The sequence below is a fragment of the Lytechinus variegatus genome, chromosome 3, assembly GCF_018143015.1.
Source record: "Lytechinus variegatus isolate NC3 chromosome 3, Lvar_3.0, whole genome shotgun sequence".
NCBI classification, from domain to species: domain Eukaryota; kingdom Metazoa; phylum Echinodermata; class Echinoidea; order Temnopleuroida; family Toxopneustidae; genus Lytechinus; species Lytechinus variegatus.
The window spans coordinates 10353839-10376005 of NC_054742.1; the positions used below are offsets into that span (position 1 = coordinate 10353839).

General features: G+C 37.5%; 1 protein-coding gene across 1 annotated transcript in view; it reads right to left on the reverse strand.

The window, feature by feature from the left end:
- LOC121410186 (interleukin enhancer-binding factor 2-like) overlaps positions 1–12672 on the reverse strand; it is a 73013-nt gene extending 60341 nt beyond the window's left edge. The window contains exon 1 of the mRNA XM_041602097.1: positions 12510–12672. Within this exon, the coding sequence (XP_041458031.1) occupies positions 12510–12517 (8 nt within the window). The 5' untranslated portion in view covers positions 12518–12672. The remainder of the gene's footprint in view (positions 1–12509) is intronic.
- Positions 12673–22167: the final 9495 nt, after the last annotated feature.

A 22167-nucleotide genomic window follows, 5' to 3' on the forward strand; every position in this document is an offset into this window, starting at 1 on the left:
CTCAAGAAAGAGCCAATATTCTTCATTTACTAGATAGTTTCTACTAAATCAAACCAATTTCAAGGAAATATGGAAAACAAATGGCTGTTTCATGAATAGATGCAAAATGTAAAACTTCAGCAATTTTTGAAGAATGTATTTCCCCCTATGCCCTAGATCTACATGTACATACGATCGTCAAAAAAGGTCAAATGTTTGTTTTTAATGGTCATTTAAACAGCGTCTTAAATGTTTTGACTTACATATAGCCTTACAAACATTATTAAGAAGATTTCTCACGACTCATACAAAATAAACTACAATCATATGGATCTATATGGCGATCGACTAATACGCGCTGGGCTAAAAAAGAATTATAAAAAGTGTGAACTTAATTTACACAGGATAGTTTTACAGAGGTAAAATTGATTGTTATCATATTTTACTTTCTTTTTGGAAGACTTCTGCTTGCAAAATGGCGATTTCTTTTTATATTAGCATCTCATTGAATGAGATTTTATCGATAATTTTTTACATTGATTCGAGCAATCAGCGATTTTCGCTTATCCGTCAATTTATATTTGAGGATTAGCCTATACATGAATGTACCGGTCAGTGCTGTTATTATAACGATAACAGCCATGATCAGTATAATAAAATATATTACGTGATTATGAATAATTAATAACATTATATCAATTATTTATAATCACGTAATATATTTCATTATTCGTGAAATAATAATTTTTATCTATATATTAATTTTTAGAACGGCATCGCTAACCGGAGGTACGCAATACATAAGCAGTTCAAGGGTCGACGCCATTGTATTTGCGTTGTTTACATCGGTATTACATGTGGATCGAGGGGTCTACGCGACATGGGTCTGGTAAGAATCCTTTATTTTTTCCCCTTTTTTTCAAATTTTTTTTAAACCTTCCTACGCATTAGGTGTAGGAGTTCGAAGCTGTAAAGTTAAATAAAATCACGAGCAATTACATGATTTTTAATAAAAAGATGGATTTCCAAGGGGAATCCATCTTTATTATGGTGCTTCGCTTAGGACAGTATTAGTAAAGTGTCAAGACGTCAATGATGAAGAAGTAGATCTATATGTCAGTTTGTCAAAAGTAATCATCATTGCATCCTCAAGACTAGAGACGAGTCAAGACATGTACGATACATCGATATTCGGGCACTTTACTCTAGCCTAGGCCTAGTCATGCTAGTAGTAGTAGTAGATCTACATCAGACTCAGAGTTCAGACCATAATAATTATCGATTCTATTTTTGAAATGACATTTTATCATTTATACACAACGAACAATTGTCCATAGACTGTGTACAACGGATAGATCGTCTCCGCACAGCAATTCTAAGACCGCTGATTGGTCAATCGCGCAGATCACGTCATGATCACGTGGTCCGAAAAATAATTCCTTCGGAATGCGTGCGGAAGTATCGATAGCGATAACGATATCCGGTCACGATGTGTACGCGGTAAATGGTCTTGGTTCGTGATCGGATCGCTCCGGTATCGATCAAAAATTATCGAAACCCTGCAATTTCATGCATATTCACGCGCCGCTCCGAAACCCGGAAGCCAATTGACTTTGTGCACGTTGCGATAGACTCTACAAATTCCAACGAACACGATGACATACAGACGCTAATTTGTAAGATTTTGACGGAAAAGCAAAAAGTAATCGAAATTCTCTTACCTGTGCGGTATCGGTGAGAAAATAGATCCTCCGAGAATACCTTTCATAATTCATATAAAATACGCGAAAGTGAAATTCTAGGTCGATTTTGGTACGAGGTGATAGAGAATTGCACACTTGTTTTGTTGGAATTCTGTGTGGGGAAATAAAAGGCTTGCACTGCGCATGCTTACTATATTTTCATTCATAAATTGGTTCTCGGCAGTGGCTGGATGACGTCATGTAATAAGCAAAAATGTACACGACCGCTACGTTCACGCGGGGACGGGACAACTCGGACCACCGGACATCTCGGACCGCGGGCCGAGTTGTCCCACCCATTACGAGATTTTTTTTCCACAAATTTGCGTCTATTTTTCCGTCATTTCGAAATTTCTTGTAAAGATTTTCTAGAGATAAGGTCTGATGGTAATGTTCTTCACTTTTTATTACTTTTTTTTCAATGAAATTTTAAAAAAGTGTAATTTTAGGCGTTTTTTCGACAGCTCGCAATTCCCATAGGCGCGCGTGTATTAACTGTGTCGGTGCTCGGCTCGGCCCGCTCAACAACTGACTTGATTTTGTGATAATTTCTCCTCAAAGTACCACTTTTATCGCAGAAGATGGACTTTGTTGTATTCCATTACCTCCATTTTCTCATCACAAGGATACAATTTGGTGTATTTGCACGATTTTGTTCAAGTTTTTCACCTTTTTCTCTCTGGTCGCAAGAAGCGAACAACCGATGAACGGTCCGCTGCTCTTCATCGTAATTCTCTGTAGCTCAGCCGCCTAACTGGCGGGGTGGGATTTAGCCCGAATCCACAATGGAAGTGGGCGTGCAGTCAAAGAGCTGAGCATGACTGAGTGAGAGTGAACTAGAGTTTGAAGCTAGGCAGTGTCGTATAGTCATAGAGGCTCTGCCTTTTTTTTGTAAATATATATTTTTTAATTTTTTCTATATTGATTTTCCCTGGTTTCGAGCTCTAAGATTGTAATGATATAATATGCTTCAATTTCTTTGACTGAGTGTGACTGTGGTGTGGATGTTCGAGTCGCTCAAAAATATTTTTCCGTGGGTGGGAGCTCGGGGCGATTTCACTCTTGCCCCCGAAATGCGAAAAAAATATTTTCAGGGTTTAGCTGTGTGGGCATGCCGGGCTGAGGCTAGCCATCAATAAAAAAATAAAAAGTACCCAAAGGCAACTTAGAACATTTTTTCTCTTTGCTTGTCAAATTTTTCCTGAGAAAACATTACTGTGATTTGGCAGTAAAGACCTTTTGTCAAAAATTCCAAGACAAAATGCCCCCTGGCCCTGTAGGGAAATTTTGGATCCACCACTGATTATATTTCAAATGGGAATAAGACTCAGTGGCCTAAAACTTGATTGAAGCATATTAAATATTGCAACTTAAATTCAACTCTCTACACCAGGGAAACTCAATATGAAAAATAAACTGTACAAAAAATAGGCCTAAAAATAATAAATTTAAAGTGAAAAATGAAGCCCCCCCCCAAAAAAAAAAAAAATTTTTTATTGAGGGCTATCCTCAGCCCGGCATGCCCACACAGCTACACCCGAATATTTTAATTCGCATTTCAGGGGCAGGAGTGAAATCGCCCCGAGCCCCCACCCACGTAAAAGTATTTTTTGTTCGACTCAAACACCCACACCACAGTCACACTCAGTAAAAGAAATTGAAGCATATTATATCATTACAATCTTAGAGCTCGAAACCACGGAAAATCAATATAGAAAAAAATAAAAAATATATATTTACAAAAAAAAAGGCAGAGCCTCTATGACTATACCGCGAGTATACGACACTGCCTAGCTTCAAACTCTAGTTCACTCTCACTCAGTCAAGCTCAGCTCTTTGACTGTGCACGCCCACTTCCATTGTGGATTCAGGCTGAATCCCACCACCCCGTCTAACCCTGTAACCGATTCTCGGATCGGCGGCCGATCTCGATCTAATAAATGCTGATCGATCGTTTCATGCCGATCACTGATCATAGCAAATGTATCGTTATGATCGGTTGCAAAATTCCCCGCACCGCGCCGGGCCAAAGTTGGCTGCACAAGCCGGCCGTAGCTGCTGTGCGCTTTACTGTGTTAGCTCTTGGTCGGCTGCCATGCTGCAAGCCGATATGGCTGCAACAGTGAAATGGATGTCTTGATGTCCTTACCTGAGGTCATCATTGCTCCGGGGTTACCACAATAGAGATTTAAAAAAAATACCTGTTGCCATGCAGAAAACCCGCGGATTAATTGGAGTCGCGTGCCCCTCAATCATTCCACATTCCTCTTAAAGAAAAAGATTTACACTACAGTTCACTTTTTTCTGCCCAGCTAGCGCCATTTGGCAGGCTACGCTCGTAAATTACTTCCACCACCTTGCACAAGAATGTTATCGCGACCTCCAAAGTCTGAGCCCATCATGTTCTCTGTTTTGTTTCACGTTCTCAATTGTTATTTCACTTTCTGTTATATTTCAAAAAATAAAGGAAACTTGATGTGTTGTGTTTTGAAAGCATGTTTATATTTTTAATCAGTATAAGAATATGAAAAGCATGTTTACATTTTCTTCTTTCCAGCAGTAAGATGAGCGGTTATGTAGGCTGTGCAAGAAAGTGAAGAGGGGTGTACTCCTCCATTGATTCTAATTTTGATTTTCCTTTCTTGACTACATGTTTTCATATTTTACCTCCATTTCCTCAAGTTACCATTTCCATCTCTCACTCTCAACTTTTTGAAAATCATGTAATTCTTTCTCATTCATCGTTTGCATTTGTTTAAAACCATACTTTTTCTTGGGGGGGTGGTTCATGTCATTTTGAATTGAATAACTTTATTGTCCATAAAGTAAATTATTTGTTCATGACCACCAATTCAAATTTGTAGTTTGTACATGTTACAGTAAGAATAAGTTTCCAACTTAAATCACGAAAATACAAAAAATGTATCTTTATACTTTATTCCCATTTGGCGGTATAAATAAAACTTGTTTGTGATACTGATTAAATCCAGTGCATATTTAGTCGTCGGTTGTGCATGGGTGTGATAATGTGATATGAATGCAGCGCTGAAGGATCGGAGGAAACACACAACTGAAAAAAAGACCACGTGTACGCGTGCAACAATCACATCGAGGTATTAGGTGCTTGGCAGAGCTTCATGCTGGCCGTCCTGATATGATGACCTGGGAATTCAAATTCAGTGAGCTCGAGAGGAAGAGATGGGGAGAGAGACCGACTACCAGTACCGTACGAGGGGGAGAGAGAATGGGGGGGTGGGGGGCTGAAAGGAATGAGAGTAATGGTGTATGTTACTTTCAAGTTTCAAATACGGTAATGCCAGATCGTAGCGATGGAGAGTTCGGGGATTAGTGAGTAGTGATTTTTTTTTCCTTTCTTTGAGCATTTTTCCCCCATCCTCCATTGAGACAAGGTTTTTTTTTCACCTTTGAGATGATTTGTCAGTGGACCAAGTTTTTTTTTGTTTTTTTTTAATCTGATGTTGAGTCAGTTTGTGGTTGCTCATTTAGCAAGTCAAGTTTTTTTTTCAAATTTCCAACCCCCTCCCCTGGATATCTTATGGTGCGTCCCTAACAAAATATGAACACCCTTTCCTGCCCACAACTCCTTCATTGACAACTTTGACACCAGGGACCAGACTTGTTTAATATTTTGGAAACATCCAATTGAGAAAATCCCCCTAATCGTCTGATGGGCATTACGCTCAAGTTGTTTTGTAAACAACCTTCGTCATATGAAAGAGATCTTATCAGATGATAAATCCAATCAGCGTCGAGTGCCGTGGATGGAAATTAGAGGGAACGATTCTCATTGGTCAATTCCAAGCACGGACAAGGCTTCACCAAAATTTACAAGCTAGCTCCAACCATGGAGTTACGGTCCCGCATGTCAGAGGGTCAGAATGAAGAGGTTTTTCCCTACCTTGCCCTCGATACTGTCTGCATGCTCAAAACAGAAAGTAAACACACAACCAGCTCACTTGAGCTGATTGGACCTTCGATAGCCAATGAAATTTGGGGGGAAACAAAGAAGCCACATAGTTCCCTTATCAGGAAAGGTCGTGTCTTCAAAAATAATTTGACCCTTCCCCCATCTGTGTGTGCGAGGGAGAGAGAGAGAGAAGGATAGGTGGTGGGAGCCGGAGAATTCCTTTTATGTTTCGAAACAATGCAACCTTTTTTTATATCCCCCTCACACAATCAAAATGACATTCCAACACACGCCGCCTTCACCAATACTTTCTCGATTAGTCTAAAAAAATAGACCCAGTTATACATGTAGGTTCAAATGATAAAAATTCGTAATTTTGAAAGGTATTTCAAATGAAATATTTTGCAAAATATTTTTTTTGAAATACATGTGTAGTATCGTGGGCAGTGCCACAAGTGGGGGTGGGGACATGGTGTGGGCAAGGGACAATTTTTTTTTGCAGATGTTTTTGATGGAATGTTATGGAAAATGTGAGGTGCGATTTTGAGAAGTGTTTCCAGTATTCAGTGTCGGGGCATGAAAACTGGCATTGCAAATGAGTGAAAAAGATGCTGTGAATGGTCATTCATTGAGATGATGAAAGGGAAAGCATATCCAAGAGGGTGGAGAGCCAGAGGCAAGAGAACGAAAGAACTTAGTTGATTCATTGTATCTCGAGTGAAAGCAGAGTGGAAGAGTTTGTTTGTTTAAATTACGGGATTATGGACATCATTTTTTATTCAAATCTCCCCCCCCCCATCCCAGTGCCGCCACTACTTTGAATACAAAATATGGTATTTTCATTGATGATTATGACATCGAGGTTGTTACTTCAACATTTAATCATCCCTATTTTCATGATTAACGCTTGTTGAAAAAAGCAACAACAAAACAACCAACAAGAAACAACGACTTCATACAAAAAAAAACAATAAAAAAATCAGACCTTTCTTACATTTTCCGTCAGGCCTGATCAAATTTTAAATACCCTCAGATGAAATTTGGCATCATTCCACGAGGTTTACTCTCTGCTCTCTTTTTTTTTCTTCCATAACTCCCTCCGTCTCCTCTCCCAAACTCTCTCTCACCTTCTCTCTAACTCTCTGTGCGGATCGGATCGGGAAAAGTGTCTGCGTTGGCGTATTTATCAAATGAGCTCCGATGGTCCCTTTCCCCCTCCATCTCCCTCTCTCTAGTGGACGGCGGGGCTTTGGCTTGCGATGACACATTTACAAGGGCGCGCTCTGAGGGCGGGGATCCATTCTAACGCTGGTAGCGATACCAACCAGCTGGGTCATTTCGGCCTTGAACAATCGTAAATCACTGCCTCGCTTGACAGTGAGACCCAGACTCCCAAGGGAAGAATAAGATATGTGAGTAGTGCTTGGCATGCATGGGGTCAGCTAAGGACAATCAGGTCAGTTAAGGACAATATGGGTCTGTTTTTTGTGCTTGATAAACAAATAGCAAAATCCGATATTTACTGCCGATCTTTTTGACCGATACCAATCATAGGGAAAAGTATGTGGTCCCGATCATCCGATCCGATCAGAGCTCTAACTTACAGGGTTAACCCCATCAGTTTAGGCGGCCGAGCTACAGAGAATTACGATGAAGAGCAGCGGACCGTTCATCAGTTGTTCGCTTCTTGCGACCAGAGAGAAAAAGGTGAAAAACTTGAACAAAATTGTGCAAATACACCAAATTGTATCCTTGTGATGAGAAAATGGAGGTAATGGAATACAACAAAGTCCATCTTCTGCGATAAAAGTGGTACTTTGAGGAGAAATTATCACAAAATCAAGTCAGTTGTTGAGCGGGCCGAGCCGAGCACCGACACAGTTAATACACGCGCGCCTATGGGAATTGCGAGCTGTCGAAAAAACGCCTAAAATTACACTTTTTTTAATTTCATTGAAAAAAAAGTAATAAAAAGTGAAGAACATTACCATCAGACCTTATCTCTAGAAAATCTTTACAAGAAATTTCGAAATGACAGAAAAATAGACGCAAATTTGTGGAAAAAATATCTCGTAATGGGTGGGACAACTCGGCCCGCGGTCCGAGATGTCCCGTGGTCCGAGTTGTCCCTGATTCGCACACGCTCCGCTATCCGTTGTACACAATTTGTCGCTGTGTTATATTCAACATTTGCACCGGTAGTACGGAAATAAATGATTTTTATTTGATTTAATGATTGTATTTTTGATTTGGTACAACAGTGTACAACTACAACTATGCATAAGTGTCCGATATTTGGGCACTTTACTCTAACTTAGACTATACCATGTCCAAGCCAAGCCAGGCCAGCAGGCAAGGCAAGACAAGCAAGGCCAGGGAGGTCTGCGGGGCCGGGGTGGATCCAGAATCGGACTCAGAGTGAACTGCAACAGTAGCTAGCATACCGTAGGTACATCATTACTGGCTCGCTCTCGACTCAGTCTCAACTCAAGTTTGACTGCTCATCTCTCGATTCTCAGTTTATGGGCGGCCATAAGTGCCAAAATTACCGATTTGAGAAATATATATGTACCGTTGAAAATAAACTAAAATGCAGAAATATATCTAAAAATAAAGAAATTTTTAAAATAATTAAGATAACAAAAAATAGAAATTCACAGAATCAAACATTAGTGCAGAAATAAGGACAAACACAAAAACAAGACAATCGCAAAGAATAATAAATGATAAAAAAAATACGTAGATAACCATATAATTGAACACAATCACAGAAATATAGGTTCATGCAGGAATAGAGAAAGACTGAGAAATGTAAAGACATTCATAGAATTAAATACAACTTCAGAAATATAGACAACCGCAGAATTGAAGAGAACTACAGGAATAATAGAGACCACAGAAATAAAGACATTTTCAAAAATATAGACAGCCAGAGAATTGTAGACAACCTAATAAATATAGACAATCTCAGAATTTAAGAAAACTTCAGAAACATAAACAACAGAAATATAGACAACCTCAGAACACAAAAACTTCAGAAACATAAACAACAACAGAAATAGAGGCAACCTCAGAAATACAGACAACCGCAAAATTAAACAAACGACTGAATTATAGTCCATCGCAAATAGCGCTACCTCGTCGAAAATAGAGACTGCAGAAATTCTGGAGAGCACAGAAATTCTGTAGAGCTGAGAAATAAAAGTACAGCACGTCAAACATACTGGAAATGAGAGGGCAATAGAGGGCGTACTACCACCACGCACGTGTATGATGCATGCATGCGACGAGTGCGATCGAGCATGTGCTATGGTTTTCATCGTTACCGGTATTTTGTATTACATTATCCCACTTGTTTTGGGATTTAATTTCAACCTCTATGGTTGATTACGTTTGTTGGGCCTGAACTTGGTAAAGAGGACTTCGTGAAACAGCGGACAAGTAGCTCACTATCTCCGATTCAGTCAAGAAGTTAGACTTATAACGGTGTTGAGAAACGGGCCCCATGATGTCTAATCTACGATGACCGGCGTGAAGTTGGTTGGATATTCGATATTCAAACTGTGAAGTTGGTTGGATATTCAGGTTCGATATTCAAACGCGTGTGAAGTTGGACAGATATTCAATATTCAATATTAAAAAATTAGGGGTTTTGAAAGCTAGCTAGGGGGTTTAAAAGGTGGAACACGTCTCGGGCAACCATAAAATAGCTGGCTTGCCCTAATACGAGGATTTTTTAGGGGACAAAAGTCAGTGAATAAAAGGGTTGGAAATTTCTAATTTAATTTTTTTTTTCAAGGGGCCCCCAGGGATATCCCGACGGCCTAGCCAGGGTAACCACCTATCCTAACTTGTAGAACTCGATTCGGGTAACAAGATAAACACCTGCTTGACCCGGCGCATGTACATTAAGGGGGCTCAAATTAACAAAATTAAAGGGAATAAAGGGCTATTTAGACCATTTTTTATTATTTGATTATTTGATATTATTTTATTGCTGCAACTTATTTCACTATAAGGGAGACATTATTCACACAAGTATGAAATAACGGGGAAAAAATTATGTATTAACACGTTAAGAAAAATGAAAGTTGAGATGTAACATCCACAGCCCATCTAATAAATATTCATGATGATTGTTTTCACAAAATATTGCTAAACTTTAAACTTGTTTGTTTGTTTTATTTCATAACAATATAGATACAATAACGGAGGATCGCCCAATTCAGCTGTATTTGCAAAATACTGCTGTTCTTCCTTGGGGTCCTACATTTACCAAACAAAGTAATATACACCAATAAAAATACTAAAAGAAAAACATTTCCAAGTAAAGTACATTGACAGAAAAGTGTTCAAAAAAAACTTACTAAAACTATGAAAACAAAAAGAAAGAAGTAAAAATCCAAATGCTCAATCTAAATAATCATAATAGAGTATGAAAGCAACTTAAAGTTGGTACATTATGAATTTCATTGAGCAATCGATTATAAATTGATATCCCCGATAGAAAAATGTCCTTTTACAATTGTTAGAATTTGGCTTGGGTAAATTAATAACAAATACTTTAGTATTTGTTTTCCGATTTTAATGAAATTTTTGGCATTTTGCTCAGTGAATACCACTCTATGTATCAAAATATAAATATTTTCACCCCGGACTATCCCTTTAAGTTCAAAGCAGTTCAGCGCGGATAATAAACGAAATATATTAAAGCAGCAAAACATAGCAAAAGTGGAAAATTTGTATAAGTCACCAGCGAGCGAAGCGAGCTAGAAAATCTTGGCCTTTTAAAAAGATTTTAAATATAAATTCAAATTATGTGATGGTCGCATTGGCAATTTAGCCGATCAATCAATCAATAATTAGTCACGCGATATCGTATAAAAGAGACATGTTAATTCATAATACAATTATTTTTTAGGGGTATAACTCCGTCCTTGTTGATTAATTGAATTGAAGGCTACACGTGCCATAGAAAATGTTTCCTGAGAATTATTTGAAGATTAGAAGAACGTTAAACTCATATTTTCAACAAGACGTTTTGTATCGATATACGGCCCCATATTTTTTCGGTATGCCTATTTTCTGCAAGAGCATGCAGAGACAGCCGATCTACAACAAAAGGCTAAAGATAATCATTCGACCCAACCCATTCTCATTTTTCTTACTTTGTAATCTGATTACAAAAAAGTAAGTATGTATAATGATTAGACTGATTCGAGAAGAAAAATATGGTTAACAACTCAACAAACTTTGTGCGAATAAAACAAAATACATGTATCACTCGGTTTTCGGAACTATGTTAGTGGCGGAGGAATTAGGACTGAGTGTCATTAATGAATAAAATCTGCTGATGAGATGCTTTACCGAGTTGCCCCTAAATGTGCATGCGCCGGGTCAAGCAGGTGTTTATCTTGTTACCCGAATCGAGTTCTACAAGTTAGGATAGGTGGTTACCCTGGCTAGGCCGTCGGGATATCCCTGGGGGCCCCTTGAAAAAAAAAATTAAATTAGAAATTTCCAACCCTTTTATTCACTGACTTTTGTCCCCTAAAAAATCCTCGTATTAGGGCAAGCCAGCTATTTTATGGTTGCCCGAGACGTGTTCCACCTTTTAAACCCCCTAGCTAGCTTTCAAAACCCCTAATTTTTTAATATCGAATATTGAATATCTGTCCAACTTCACACGCGTTTGAATATCGAACCTGAATATCCAACCAACTTCACAGTTTGAATATCGAATATCCAACCTACTTCACGCCGGTCATCGTAGATTAGACATCATGGGGCCCGTTTCTCAACACCGTTATAAGTCTAACTTCTTGACTGAATCGGAGATAGTGAGCTACTTGTCCGCTGTTTCACGAAGTCCTCTTTACCAAGTTCAGGCCCAACAAACGTAATCAACCATAGAGGTTGAAATAAAAATCCCAAAACAAGTGGGATAATGTAATACAAAATACCGGTAACGATGAAAACCATAGCACATGCTCGATCGCACTCGTCGCATGCATGCATCATACACGTGCGTGGTGGTAGTACGCCCTCTATTGCCCTCTCATTTCCAGTATGTTTGACGTGCTGTACTTTTATTTCTCAGCTCTACAGAATTTCTGTGCTCTCCAGAATTTCTGCAGTCTCTATTTTCGACGAGGTAGCGCTATTTGCGATGGACTATAATTCAGTCGTTTTGTTTAATTTTGCGGTTGTCTGTATTTCTGAGGTTGCCTCTATTTCTGTTGTTGTTTATGTTTCTGAAGTTTTTGTGTTCTGAGGTTGTCTATATTTCTGTTGTTTATGTTTCTGAAGTTTTCTTAAATTCTGAGATTGTCTATATTTATTAGGTTGTCTACAATTCTCTGGCTGTCTATATTTTTGAAAATGTCTTTATTTCTGTGGTCTCTATTATTCCTGTAGTTCTCTTCAATTCTGCGGTTGTCTATATTTCTGAAGTTGTATTTAATTCTATGAATGTCTTTACATTTCTCAGTCTTTCTCTATTCCTGCATGAACCTATATTTCTGTGATTGTGTTCAATTATATGGTTATCTACGTATTTTTTTTATCATTTATTATTCTTTGCGATTGTCTTGTTTTTGTGTTTGTCCTTATTTCTGCACTAATGTTTGATTCTGTGAATTTCTATTTTTTGTTATCTTAATTATTTTAAAAATTTCTTTATTTTTAGATATATTTCTGCATTTTAGTTTATTTTCAACGGTACATATATATTTCTCAAATCGGTAATTTTGGCACTTATGGCCGCCCATAGATTCTCAGTTTATAGAAGGAAAACAAAAGCATTTGAAACGAATGCAATCTAGAAAATGTAGAGTACCCCGGTAGGGCCTATATCTTACCTCGTCATTTTGATACAAATCGATGGCACGTTGTCGTTTGAAACAGCAAAACCTCAACTAGTACAGACTGTCAACAACGCAATCAGTACTAAAATAGCCCCATATGCACGCCGCGTGCATGCATGATTAAGTCGTCTCGGTGCTAGGCGATATGGAAAAACTCGACTTCGTCCTCATACTCATAGCCGTTCGCGGACGGGACGCGACTAGGGTGCGACCATAGAGATGTATAATACTACAGTAATGGGTGCGACAGATTCAGCCCGATTTTTTTTCTCTTAAAGTATTAATTTTATAACCTTGTTTTTTTTTTCATTCATATTACGATGAAGGTTAAGTTATATAGAAGTATTGTAATAACATGTTTGAATTTATTGCTATTTTGTGTTATTCCATGTAGACACCAGCCAATGTGAACCTTTCGACAGAATTTTTAATTCTTTAAGGTGATTCCCAGGCATTGGGTGGTGCTCAATTTTACATTTCTGTTGTAATGTTTCTATTGCTGTCATGTTTTCTTGCCTGGAAATGAAATAAATAAATAAAATAAAAATTCTGAATTTGATGGAATTATGGAATACACGTATACAATAGGAACTTGGCAAATCAAACAATGTGACCACGCAGCATGAGCTTGAAATGCTGATATTTTGACCGCAAAACGGACATTTTACAGCCGAACACTTAAATTTGTAAATGAAAAAAAAATGAGAGCTTGATGTCCGAGCTAAAATATGTTTTGTATATTGACTTAAAACTTGCTCCATATCAGCCTATATTGAGCAAGATATGAATCTCATCGAACAGGCAATTCTGGCGCGAAGCGCAGGCAAAAATTTTATATAGTAACATGAAAGATTTTTTTTTCTTCCCCTCCACATGATTTCATTCACTCGTCTTCCTCCTTTTATTTTCCTCTTCTTTGTTTTTATCTGTCTTTCCTTTCCTTTTCCTTTTTTCTTTCTTATTTCTCCCTTTTTTCTTTTTTTTTTGCTCTGCCAATTTTTTTAGGGGGCACCTGGGGGGGACACCAAATCTCAGGGGGTCACGTGCCCCTCCACCTTAGCTACGCCACTGGATCTGGATCCACTATCTGGGGGCGAGGGCCCGGACCCCCCCCCCCACCCCTATTGGCGGAGCAAAAAAGAAAGAAAAAGAAGGGAAAAGTGGGGAGAAATAAATAAGGGAGACATAGGAGGAAGAAAACGAGTGAATAACATAAGATGAGGGGAAGACTTTATATAAAAAAAATTAAAAATCTTTTATGTCACTATACAAAGTTTTCGCTCGCGCTTTGCGCTCGCATTGCCTTTTAGGTGATTTACATATCTTGTTTAACATGTAGCTTAAAATATCAAATGTTGAAGTCAATACATATGCAAACATATTTCAGATCGGAAATCGAACTTTCGTTATTTTGTTTGATTACAAATTGATTTTTAAAAAGTGCTCTGTACAAATTTAGGTTATATGGTTTGAATATTAATTTTTTTTTGCTCGCACTGCGTGCTCGCAAAGATTGATTTTGTCAGGTACTTATTATTTTCCTGTATTCCATATTTGGAATTGATTGTTTAAATTGCATATCATTAAGTGTTTTAAATTTCCAGTTTTCAGGCCATGATATCAACAGATTTCGCGCTCTCATTAGGCTTATTAGATTAATAAATCAGATATTGATTTAAAAATAAAATTGTCATTTTTAAAAATGGAAAATCGACAAGCTTTTTCTCGCGCTTATAGGAAGGGAAATAGGAAGAAAGTCATCATTTTCATATGACATAATGTTCTTAAAATTGTTATATAAGTAGCAAAATTGTAAGAGCAATTAAATTCATTTACTTAGTTATTTCCTCTTTAAGGGTATTTATAGTATAGAATGTAAAGAATGTTCCAGACTGTTTGTCAGACATGAGTAATCTCTGAGTACTCTTTGTTATTTCTGAATAGAGATTGCTTTACAATAGACTTGTATTGGTAGTGGAAATGAACGATAGGCTTAGCTATTTTGTTGACATTGTTGATTTCAATGAGGCCATTCAAGGGTGTTCTGAATGTAGGCTGCTCTAGAAATGGGCAGAATGTTCTTTTTGTAGACAATACTAGAAAATTCCAGAATAGTGAATACTAGAAGTTTCTAGAATAGTTGAAATTTGTATATAAATTTATAAGCTGGCAGTTTCTTTATCATAGGCCTATCAGATCACTTCATCATATCAGATCAGATCACTTCATATATCAGATCAGAACTCAAAGTTTCACGCCAGACTTTATGTCAGAGCAGACTTTACTATACCTGGAATATTTATCTTTTGTGGAATTATTTGCACGCCATCAAGGAACTGTTTGCAGTTATTTTGAAAGAGGTCTGAGAGGAATTCTCAGTTCTCATCGAGATAATCAACCTGTTTAATGAACACTCTTCAACCAATGGATTGCTGAAATTGACTGTTAATCATCATCAATATCAGTGGCGTAACTACGGGGGGCATGGGGGGCACGTGCCCCCCCCCCCAATCGGCTGGCCAAAAAAAAAGAGAAAAAAAACGGGGAAAGGGAGAAAAAGAGGGAAGAGAAACGTAGTGGGGAAAGAAGAAATTATGTTCATTATAAATGATATATTATAATTATGTTATATTACATAAGAAGCAATTTTCATAACTTTATGAAACATTATTTGCTTACAGGGCCTATGACTTTATTGTTCCTGGTGTTCGCATAAACCGTTTAAAGAGATAAATAATCCTGATGTACTAAAACCTCACGTTTTCAAATCAATATACTGTACACCAAATACATTACCTCGCAATTCGAGTCATAATTTTTTCATGTAGTGACATTTGCTTTTTTTTCATGACTACTTAAATTGATTGCCCTATTTAAGGTCTTAATATAAAACATTTCCTGTCCGTGCTAACGTTCGCATTAGTTGATTGGTGAGATGTCTACTCTTCAATGAATTCCTAAAATCAGTCCTTAAAATGTCAAGTTTTCTGATCTCAATAACAAAAGTTTTCATTTGGTTAGTGAAATACGTACGGTCTTAGTGAATTCCTGCAAACGAGTCTTAGATGCCCCTCTTTAGGTCTGAATTTCCTAAATTTTCAGCTAGCGCTTCGCGCTCGCAGTATTTGATTAGTGAGATGCGTATGATAATCATGATTACCATGTCTACAAAAAGTGCTAAATGTGTTTAGATGTAATTCTAACAAAATCAGCAAAGGACGGAACTAGCATTAGATGACTATGCTAAGATATGTATACTCTTAATGGATTCCTAAAATATATTCCGTTTTGGGTCAATATGTTATACAAAAATTTCAGCTCGCGCTTCGCATTGTTTGTTTTAGCGAGGCAGGTACATATCATGATTACAAAAAAATTGCTTATAATGTCCTTTTTTAGGTCTGATTATCAGCATTTTTCAGCTCGCGCTTCGCGCTCGCATTATTTGATCAGTGAGATACATATCCGTTTAATAGGACTGCATGTCCTTAAAATGTCTCTATTAGGTCAGTATACCTGAAAACTGAGGGCGCTTCGCGCGCTCCCTAAGTGAATCGAATTTTTTGCTGGTGCCCGGCCCCCCCCCCCCCATGCCGTACGCCACTGATCAACATCGTCTGCACGGACAATTCAACTCGTTACAGTGACTCTGGTTATTCATCGTGCTTCAACATCAGTTTCATCATCGCCATCATAGTGAACTTTAATTTACGGAATCTTTGCCAACCAACTTGGATTATTACTTGGATATAGTACCATCACTTTCGATTGCAAAACTGTCACTTCAAGAGATGTATATGTAAGATCAATATTTATTTATGTTTTGTTAATTTATAATTGTTAGTAATTTCCTGTAATAAAAGAAAATCAAAATAAAAAATAAATATTTATTGTTATTTGTTGCAGTACGTTATCGTAACAAAATGCCCTGGTTAAAATGTCCCGATCGGTTCTAGGACAATTACCCCCCCCCCCGGACAATTACCCCCCGGACAACTACCCCCTGGACAACTACTCCAGAAAATCCTCCCTTCTCTCCAGCATCAATGTTAGAATTAAGCGGGACCCATTTTAAGTTTTAGTCGGTGGCACAGGTTTTCGAAATATTTTCTACTTTATCTTAGTTGATAACTTTTTCTTTCCCTTTTATATTGCTCTTTTCCTGTTCCCTCACTTTCTTTTTCCCCCTTTTTTTTGTTTAGCGACGCCTTCTGCATCTTGAAAAATGGTGGGGGAGGGGGGGGGGGGCTTGCACCCGAAACCTCCCGTTTGGCTATGCATATATTCATCAGAAAATGTGTAAACTGGCCCTCATACTAAGTTTTCATAGAACAATTGAACACGATTAGTCATAATAATCACAAATGCTGAATATCTCTGATTCCAACTGATCTGATTTTTAAATATTCATTTGGGGTTTAATTTCAGGAAAGAAATCAGGCAAATAGATAAAACGTAAAAAAGACACCTTCATAGGTAGATATATATTGAAAGTCGATAACGCAACTATCAACACTAACACTGTCAAGTAGGACCTATTATCCTATTATTTTAAAACAATTCAACTATAGAAGCTAATAATTATGAAACAATTGGTGCACATTCCAGATTAAGATGTGGCTTTATAACTTAATACAGTAAGCTAAAAAACTTTATGCAAATATAATACACACAAGAACACCTTGTAATTTTACCATTTAGGCCCTAAATGGTAAAATTACAAGGTGTTTTTTGTGTATTATTCTTGGGTGAAAGCAACATTAAAGAAGGAAATTAAGTACCAAAATTACTAAATTGTAAACAATATAACACAATCAAATACAGTGTTTTTTTTATACAAATTGGCAATCATGATAGTATAAAATTCGTTTTAGTTGCAATTTAAGGACGGCTTATAAGAATTTATAAAGAAGTAGGCCTATGCAAATTAAATAGTGCGACTGAGCAGCGTGAGCTGAAAATATAAATATTTAGACCATAAAACGGATATTTTACGGAGCACTTGAAAAAATAAATTTGTAAATTTAAAAATAATGAAAGCTCGATATCCGAGATGAAATGTGTTTTTTTATTGACTTCAAAAATTCATATTTTAAGCTCCATATCAGCCTATATTGAGCAAGATATGAATCTCATCGAAAATTAAAAGCAATGCGAGCGGAAAGCGTAAGCGATTTTTTTTTTATAGTGAAATAAAAAGAAAGGCTTCCCTTCACCTTACATTATTCAATTCTCTTCCTCCTCTCATTTTCCTCTTCTTTTTTTTTGCCAAAACGAATGATCTTATGCTACGGTGACATACAAGTTATGATTTGATTTTAAATTGTTTCTTTGAAGGGTTGTCCCAGTGGAGTAATGAGCCAAAAATGCTGAGGGGGCTCAATTCAACGTATCACGTAAAAATTAATAAGAAGTTGTGAGAGAGCGAAGCGAGCGAGCGAGCAAAAATTTCAACATTTTATTACAAAAATCAAAGTTTTTGATAAATTTTGACATAAAATTTTTCGAAAATAATAGGCCTACATTTCAATCTTATCCGTTTCCTTTTCTTTTTTTTTCTTGGTCGTGAAAAATAGGGGGGCAAAACGCCGATGTCCTAACAGTCATTTCTACTCTTTATTCTTATAAAACAACATAAAAAGTGTAATTATCTTATAAGCCCTATTCAAATAGGGCGAGCTGAAATCTTTTGGAATTGCATGTATATATTTTAACTGAAAATTTACCATTCTGGGCAAGGTTTGTGAACTTGAACAAGATGCGTATGTAACTAGATAATTACTGCGAGCGCAAAGCGCTAGCAGAAATTTTATATATGGTTTCTGGCAAGATCGAAAAGGGACCTGTTAAGGAGGTTTTGCAGTTAGCCATTAAAACGATACATATTTCAACTATTAAATAATACGAGCGCGAAGCGCGAGCTGAATTTCTTTTGACATTTTGACCTAACAAAATGACATTCTTAGCACTTTTTGTAATCATTAACGTTATAGGTAGAAAACCAAACAATTGATGCGAGCGCGAAGCGCGAGCGGAAAAATTGAGATTTCAGACCTAAAAATGGGACACTCTAATCATGTTTTGTAAATCATGAAAAAGAATGGGTAATTTGGTTTCTTCCTTCATTAATTATGCGAGCGCAAAGCGCGATCTGATCTGAAACTAGACAATTTTAGCACGTTTTGAATAAAGATGAAGATGCGTATCTCAATGTTGTGCGCGTGTTTTAGAGTTAGACAGAATCTGGGCATTCTGATATTTTCATCACGGAAATCAATAATGCAACATACTTGACATTACTGTATGAAAATTGTGAATTTGAACATTATCTTAAGTATTGTGTACAGAAATTGTGAAGTGGATGTGGAAAGCACTTAATAAATGATGTGAAAGTGAAGCGCGAGCTGATATCTTCATTATTATTTTGACCTAGGACCTACATTCTAGGTCTAAGGACATTTTGTCATCATATGAAAATGATGACAACTATCTTATTCCTCTTCCTAAGCGCGATATGAAACATCCGAAACTGTGATATTGTCGATATTCTTTCCTGAAAAGGGACAATTTAGTCATTAAAAATTCATGAAAATTTTATTATCATATTTATTTATGTAATAAGCCTAATGAGTGAGTGACATACAATGAGGCCTGAAAACTGGATATTTCAAGCACTTTTGTAATCATGAATAGGATTTGTGAGTTGATATATATTTTTAGCAAAAATGCGAGCGCAAATTGTAAGACGAAAGTTTTGGTAAACTGTCATAAAAGAAGGGGGGTTAAGTAGTTTGTTATATAATTTGGCAAATTAAATAATGCGAGCGCATAGCTTACGCTATGCGCTCGGACATTAAAACGGACGTTAAACAGAGCACTTAAAAATCAGTTTGTAAATCAAACAAAATAATGAATAATGTCCGAGCTGAAATATGCTTTGTATATCGACTTAACATATTAAGCTACATATCAACATATTTAGCAAAATATGTATCTCATCGAACAGGCTATGCGAGCGCGAAGCGCAGGCATAGTCTTTCCCTCACCTTTTTTTTTCACTCGTCTCCCTCCTCTTATTTTACCTCTTCTTTTCGATCCTTTCTTTCCCCTTCTTTTTCTTTTTTTTTCTTCATTTTTTTGCTCCGCCAATAGGGGGGGCGGGCCCTCGGCCCCCCTGGATCCGCCTTTGGGTGGAGCTCGCTTTTACAGCTTTCTTACGGCGTTCGTTTGAATCCAATATACTCGAATACTTCTTACGTCAAAGGTACGGCCCACATATGACTCTGTACACTATAGGGGCTTATTGTTCGGGGGGTATTTGTCCGGGGGTTATTTGTCCGGGGGTAATTGTCCGGGGGTAGTTGTCTGGGGGGTAATTGTCCGGGGGGCTAATTGTCCGGGGGTAATTGTCCGGGGGGTAGTTGTCCGGGGGGTAGTTGTCCGGGAGGTAGTTGTCCGGGGGTAATTGTCCGGGGGTTATTTCCTCGGGGGGTAATTGTCCTCGGGGGGTAATTGTCCGGGGGGTAGTTGTGCGGGGGTAATTGTCCGGGGGGTAGTTGTCCTGATCCCGTCCCGATTCTATGTATGAAACCAATCAGCTCTTTTTTTGTAACTGTGATCCATATCCACTTACAAATTTTCCTACAAAGTGCTTGAAAAACAGAGCTTGAATTGACCTTTTTCAGATCTGGATATCAAATATTTTAAGCTCGCGCTTCGCGCTTGTATTGTTGATTTTTATGATAAAAAATTATATTCTAGGTGGAAATATGAATCACTCGCGCATGTTAATTCAGATACGCAGCTTGTTCTCAGATTAAATCATTATCCAGTTTCATATCAAAATAAGAAATTTATGACATTTTAAAGTTTAGCTTATTTTTCACAAAACAGTATGCACAATTCAGTGATTTGCAAATGAGAGAGTCGATGATGTCACTCACTATTTCTTTTGCTTTTTATTGTTTGAACTATACAATATTTCAATATTTACGAATTTGAAAAATAGGACCCTCGGGTTTGAACCACAAAATGTTAAAACAATGGAATCCCACATGTTCAGGAAAGAATGGGGGTTTTCACATGGCAATGAGGAGAAAATTGAAATATTGCATATTTCACATAATAAGATACAAAAGAAATGGTGAGTGAGTGATGTCATCGGCCCCCTCATTTGCATACCGACCCAGGACGTGCATATTGTTTTGTGAAATTAAGCAAAACTTAAAAAATGTTATTACTTTCTTATATTACATCGGATTTTGATGAAATTTTCAGCGCTATATAATGCTTGTCTGATTTCTTTCTTTCTATTCAAAGCAGATTTTTGTTAGGGGGTGGCCTTTTTACAGATGGGCTTCTGTAGCTAACACTTATTGCGGGACTTATTGATTTCGTATCCAATTTTGTTGATATAAGGGTAGAGGACGGCGGGGTAAGTTGAGCCACCACCCCCAGGTCAATAATGAATGAGTCAGACATTGTTGTAGTATCATGTATTGATGACCCATTACATAACCTTTAACTTCACCACACATTGTTTTTAACTTTGAAACAAAAAGTACTTTGTAGGGAATACAAATTTCAGCCCCCAAAAAATTGGTGTGAAATGGATCAGTGCTTTTTACACACACACACTTTTTCGATATGATAAAGAAATAAGAACAATATTATTAGTACTGGTTTGTATTCTCATTTCTGTCATGTAGTCTTTTGCATGATGCATCCATAAGAAATGTATAGTTTGAAAATGTCACATTAAGTACCGACTGAGGTAATTTGAGCCATCCAACATGGGGCAAATGGTAATTCTTATGGTACTGTATATATATATATATATTGTAAAGAAATGGATGAAGAGAACAATGGTAGGTGTAGCTTAAATCAAGGTTCCCCAGAGCTATCTACCCTTTAGAAAAATTGGTGATGCCGAAAAAATGTCTCTGCCGGGAATCGAACCCGGGCCCCCAGCTTTGAACGCCGGTGCCTGTCTGTCTATCTGACGGTCAATCGGATTGGGTTCGCCCTAGCCATTAACCCGTCTCTGTGGTCTAGTGGTTAAGGCACCGGCGTTCAAAGCTGGGGGCCCGGGTTCGATTCCCGGCAGAGACATTTTTTCGGCATCACCAATTTTTCTAAAGGGTAGATAGCTCTGGGGAACCTTGATTCAAGATACGCCTACCATTGTTCTCTTCATTTCTTTACAATATTTAAATTTAAAAAAAGAGTTGCTAAAAGATGTTGTACATGTATAACTTTACACATTTGTATTTCTTCTCCCATACATGTACTGTATCAAAGCAATAGCTTTGATCCAGCTGAGGAATGGCGGCTTGTCATTGTTCTTAACCCACCTTCACCCGACAAAGTAAATTATAATTGGTATAGTGTCGAAAATCTGTCTATCTGACGGTCAATCGGATTGGGTTCGCCCTAGCCATTAACCCGTCTCTGTGGTCTAGTGGTTAAGGCACCGGCGTTCAAAGCTTGGGGCCCGGGTTCGATTCCCGGCAGAGACATTTTTTCGGCATCACCAATTTTTCCAAAGAGAAGATAGCTCTGGGGAACCTTGATTTAAGCTACGCCTACCATTGTTCTCTTCATCCATTTCTTTACAATATTTAAATAAAAAAAAGAGTTGCTAAAAGCTGTT